At 34.1% G+C, this 5,096-nt stretch overlaps 2 protein-coding genes across 3 annotated transcripts; one reads left to right on the forward strand and one right to left on the reverse strand.

The window, feature by feature from the left end:
* Positions 1-24: 24 nt before the first annotated feature.
* Positions 25-507, reverse strand: LOC129791385 (uncharacterized). Of its 2 annotated transcripts, none has more exons than XM_055829545.1 (2): positions 279-507; positions 25-212 (listed from the first exon to the last, which is right to left on the reverse strand). In XM_055829545.1, exons 1-2 carry the CDS (start codon positions 436-438, stop codon positions 31-33), a joined length of 342 nt encoding a protein of 113 aa, XP_055685520.1. In that variant the 5' UTR covers positions 439-507; the 3' UTR covers positions 25-30. The 2 variants fall into 2 exon arrangements, with proteins under 2 accessions (XP_055685520.1, XP_055685519.1); XM_055829544.1 differs by having other exon boundaries at positions 25-221.
* Positions 508-1,706: 1,199 nt separating this feature from the next.
* LOC129791334 (protein brambleberry-like) lies at positions 1,707-3,875 on the forward strand. Its single transcript, XM_055829459.1, has 6 exons — positions 1,707-1,874; positions 1,949-2,046; positions 2,119-2,568; positions 2,640-2,769; positions 2,832-2,908; positions 2,978-3,875. The coding sequence occupies exons 1-6, from the start codon at positions 1,870-1,872 to the stop codon at positions 3,727-3,729; spliced, it is 1,512 nt and encodes a 503-aa protein (XP_055685434.1). The 5' UTR covers positions 1,707-1,869; the 3' UTR covers positions 3,730-3,875.
* Positions 3,876-5,096: the final 1,221 nt, after the last annotated feature.

Here is a 5,096-nt window from a genome sequence, read left to right on the forward strand (position 1 = left end):
GCATAGTTATTGGCACTTCCTCATCAGTTTTCACATCAATTTGAATAAATGCTCTACATCATCATCCTCAGAATCTGTTAGTAAATCAATTGTTTCCAGGATGTTATCTTCTATAGTACATTTTGTATCAGCAACAGTCGTTTTGGAGAGTTCCTGTTCTCTCCTTTCCTTATCTCCATTCTCTTCCTGGGAATTTTCCTTTAATGCTAATCCTGAAGGGTCTAAAAAGATTGCGACTTGTAATTTTCTTTTAAAGTGAATCAATTACTTATACAAACCTGTCTGCACAAGGGTATTTATTGGAACTGAGGAAGGCTGTTCCTGATGACTCTCAATTGCAGCCACGTCTCCGGCAGCAGATCCGGAGATTTCTGCATCTCCTGACTCGAAATTTTGCGATGTTTCTTTCTCAAGTTCTTTCTCCTGCAATGACGTCATTGAAGCGGCGGCGATTGTTGGAGGTTTTTTTTACTGCTTTTCGAATTTGGGGCCCTAAATGTAGTTAAAATTAAAGAACGTTATTCACGAGGCATAGTGTAAGTCCCCCAAATGTAACCAAAATTGGTTTTTAAATTATTGTAGGGGATCATTAAAGGTTCAAAATAAGCGTAGTCATTTCCCGGAAAAGCGCTGGGAAACCTACGAATTTTCCGATTTTCTGTTTAACCTATATAGATTTATTTCTCAATTTCTAGCAATTGTAGAATATTGCGATTGGTGTCAAATGAAAGCTATATCAATGCTTAATATTATATATTAAAACCATTTTCCAAAATGCACTAGAAGGTGAAAATTCGGAAAGATTTTCCGATCACGCATTTTTCTTTCGCCTCCCATTCCCACAATATTGCATGGGACCACCTGGAACATCCCTTATTTTGTAGCTTTTTTAATCCTCTTTCATTTGGTATAGCACTTGCAGGGGAAATCCACTGGGAAAACTCGCTACAGAATGATTTTCCAAAGTTAAGCACATTTTCGCGTTGGAAGAAAAGAGATAAACGATTTCTCCTCTTTGATGTTTCTAGAATGTTCCCCTAGAAAAAAATTGTCCATCTCTTTTTCTCCAATGCGAAAATGTGCTTTACTTTGAAAAATCATTCTGTAGCGAGTTTTCCCAGTGGATTTCCCCTGCAAGTGCTATACCAAATGAAAGAGGATTAAAAAAGCTACAAAATAAGGGATGTTCCAGGTGGTCCCATGCAATATTGTGGGAATGGGAGGCGAAAGAAAAATGCGTGATCGGAAAATCTTTCCGAATTTTCACCTTCTAGTGCATTTTGGAAAATGGTTTTAATATATAATATTAAGCATTGATATAGCTTTCATTTGACACCAATCGCAATATTCTACAATTGCTAGAAATTGAGAAATAAATCTATATAGGTTAAACAGAAAATCGGAAAATTCGTAGGTTTCCCAGCGCTTTTCCGGGAAATGACTACGCTTATTTTGAACCTTTAATGATCCCCTACAATAATTTAAAAACCAATTTTGGTTACATTCGGGGGACTTACACTATGCCTCGTGAATAACGTTCTTTAAAGCCCCAAAAATGAGTTTTTCTCCGAAAAAAAAAAAAAATTTTTAAATTTTTTCTAAAGAAAAGTGAGGTTAGAGCAACAAAGGAAAACTTTGCGCGGTTTGATCAATACCCAAAATACCCAAAAAGACCCAAAGGCGCGTCAAGTAAATGTCATTTTTTTAGTACTCGCATGGAATTTTACATCAATGCTTTAAAAAATCTTTAAAACACTTTTAAAAGTTTTATTTTTAAAGAATTAAAATAGAAAACAAATAAAAAAACTATTAGATTTGAATGTTTTTTATTTTATTAGATAAATAAGAGTGAAGCAATAATTTTAAGAAATGCGGTACCTAAGTGTTTTTTCCCCAACTTGTTAACTTGTAACGGTCATTGCATTAATTTTGTCACAATTTCTTTTAGATATTTTCTTTATTTTCTTCTTATTGTATCTTTCCTGAATGCTGTAAATACACAAGGAGTTTTGGAATATATCACCGAATTAATTTGGTCAAAACCACGTAAATATTACATTAGAAAGTAAATTTTATTTTACCAAAAAAATTTTCTAACGTTAGAATTTTTTTTTGCAGAGTACAGCGAATCTGCAGTCCATAGGCAAGAACGACAAGAACCTTTGGAGGAAAATGTTCCAAAAATACTTTACGAAGTTACACCTCACGAAACGATTTTCCTCGAGGAAGCTCTTGCGCTGTCCGGTGCAAAAACAATTACAAATTTGGACCGATGCCAGCATAGAGTTGTTTTGAAATTACGCAAGAACTGTGGGAAAATGAATGAAGAGGAGCTGGGAAAATTATCAATTATGCTCCTTAATTGTCATCGATTAATAGAGGGGCAGAATTTGTTGGAATGCTCAGAAACAATGACACTCCGGGACTGCACGGCTCTTTTGGACTCGGCGGAAATTTACAATTCCTATCAGTTAATGTTTACAAGAGCAAAAGCAATTTGCATTGTCGTTGGGCAGTTGCAGTATCGTGCATGGGCAGAAAGTGCCGTAAATAAATTATCTTCTTATGGTAATGTGTTTTGTTGGAATTTATTTTATGCTTTTCTTTTTATAATTAATTTTTTTTTTATCTCTGTGCAGCACAAGAACAACTTAAAATCTCTGACCAACTTGTGGAGGAACAAAAAAATCTCAATGATGCAATTGATAGCAGTAATCAGCGTATCATTGAGAATGAAAAGGAGATTTTACGTTTTATCGACCATATTCGGTAAGATTTGCAATAAATAAACATTTAAACATTAATTAAATATTTAATTTATTTATTCCAAGGATAAAATACATGACGAGTATCAAAGAAGTTTCGTTGAAGAGTACAATGTTGCAGGAAGTACAAGTACAAAAGTTCGGTAAGTAGGAAGTTCTTTTTTTTGTTAAAGAGCTTAAAAAAACAAATAATTTTTTTAAATTTTTTCCAGAAAATATTTTAATAGAATTTAATAAATTGTCAACAAGAATATCCAACGTGGAAACCACCTTGGAGGCAGATCTCAAAGAATTGCATGAAAACTCCGGGAAAATCACCAAAGATATTATTGCTGTTAATACAAATTTACTACAACAAATTCAACAAGTATCAACGCAATACAGGGAAAATCTCAATACACTCGAAGAGATTCAAACAGTCATTGAGGGGCTATTTGTAATTATTAATCAATGGAAAGACGATATAGGAAGAAATGGGAAATGGATTGAAGATAATTTAGGAGAAATTAGTATCTATAAGATTATGTATCACATTGGTTTCCTCTTTATGGGTATGATCATTTTATCTTTTATACAAGTGGATGGTTTGAGTAGAATTTTATTTGTGAGCATTACAATTGGAAATGCTCTGTGTGATGTGTACTCAGAGATGGGGATGTCGCTACCTGCTTTATTGAGTACTTTAGTGTGCATAATTGGTGGGAAATATCTAGCAATGCATATTAGTTGGAATAAATTTTTGCAAGGATTTGGGGACACCACAACTGAGGAAGAACATAAAATACCATCGACAAGACAATACCAAAGGGATAGTCCAACAACGAGCAGTAGAAGCAGCACCCATAAGGAACGACAATTCACTTGCACAGCTGTTAATTCTCAAGGAAGTCTCTGCCAAAATTCTACTTTTGAAAATAGTTTATTTTGCCAAATACATTCGCTTAGGCAAAGATACGATCGATAGAGTAAGGTATGTAGGGGAGGACGGGGTAATTTGGCTACTTTCGATTTCTAAAAATGGTATTACCACGCTAGAAAATCCATTTCTTCACAGTTTATACTCCCTATGGGGAAAATCCGATCATTAGATTTTCTTTTATTTGATAAAAATCATTTTTTTTTTCAATTTCAAGTGCTTTTCGCATTTTGGGAATTCGTAATTTTCGAAAAATTTTTAACACTTGAAAATTAACTTTTAAGCCATTAAGGGTCATTGATAAACACGATAGTGACATCTATTTTCCGATATCTCAAACAGATTTTCCTGTGGAAATGGTTTTATCCGGAAAATTGGAGTGGGGTAATTTGGCCAATTGAGTTTTTCCGGCACTATTTTCCGACGCACGTTCAAGATATTCACTATGGTTGTGCCTTTTAATGATTTATTAATGATTATAAACAATTTATACCAAAAAAATTTAGCTAAAAAAAGAAATTTACGAAAATCTGAAAAACGGCTACTTTTAGTTTTTGCTCGTTTATGGTTGAGAAAATGTTAAAGTTTGAGGCTCTGTTAAATATTTTTATCTGGCAAATTACTGGAAATGAATCTTAGATAAGTATCCTATCTTCCAATAAAATAATCGGAAAAATAAAATCATTTTATTGTCCAAAAATTTTCATATTTAACAATTTGTGCGTCAAAATGTCCAAATTACCCGTGCTTGGGGGTAATTTGGCCACTTTTAAAGAGTCTAGGAAAATGGAAAATTCACTCATTTCTCATCGAGATAGAGAAAAGTGTTGTATGGGGAAGTTGTAGGCCGGAAAATTTCCTACAAAATAGGGCTATTTGTTTTTCTTCGTACCCCCACACTTGCTTGATATATCCCAATAAACCGCCAAAGTGGCCAAATTATCCCGTCCTCCCATAATTTTGTTGTATAATGTATATATTTTTGGGTCAATGAGGGCAAAAAATGAATTTGTTTTTCAAAATATATTTTTTTTACATTGCTTGTAAATGAGTTCTTTCTTTTTAATTTAAACAGTTTAAACACCTGTAAGAACAGGTGATGCTAACTAAAAGATCAGCATAACTAACTTCCATTTGTGGGTCAATTATATGGCACCTACATAATGTTCTCTGTGGTGTTCCACTTGCAAAATTATGACATAGAAAAAGAACTCTGCACGGAGAGAGGATGCGATATGAGAGAAAAGCAGTGAATGCGCGAGTTCCCTATATTTTGTGTAGTAAAAATGTTGCGCTATGGAACGACGCCGGTCTCACAGAGTTTGTATGAGGGTCACTGAAACGCTCATGCTATACGGCGTTTCTCCCTCTCCTTTGGAGTAGTAGCATAGCCGAAAAACCAAAATTCACTTCTC

The sequence above is a fragment of the Lutzomyia longipalpis genome, chromosome 2, assembly GCF_024334085.1.
Source record: "Lutzomyia longipalpis isolate SR_M1_2022 chromosome 2, ASM2433408v1".
NCBI classification, from domain to species: domain Eukaryota; kingdom Metazoa; phylum Arthropoda; class Insecta; order Diptera; family Psychodidae; genus Lutzomyia; species Lutzomyia longipalpis.

Excerpts from the sequence above, each read along its gene's own strand:
- LOC129791334 (XM_055829459.1), top strand. Across the intron at positions 2,047-2,118 it reads ATTAATTTGGTCAAAACCAC|AGTACAGCGAATCTGCAGTC; the intron begins GTAAATATTACA and ends TTTTTTTTGCAG. Across the intron at positions 2,569-2,639 it reads AAATAAATTATCTTCTTATG|CACAAGAACAACTTAAAATC; the intron begins GTAATGTGTTTT and ends ATCTCTGTGCAG.
- LOC129791385 (XM_055829544.1), bottom strand. The coding sequence starts at position 438 with ATGACGTCATTGCAGGAGAAAGAACTTGAGAAAGAAACATCGCAAAAT. Across the intron at positions 222-278 it reads AAATACCCTTGTGCAGACAG|ACCCTTCAGGATTAGCATTA; the intron begins GTTTGTATAAGT and ends CAATCTTTTTAG.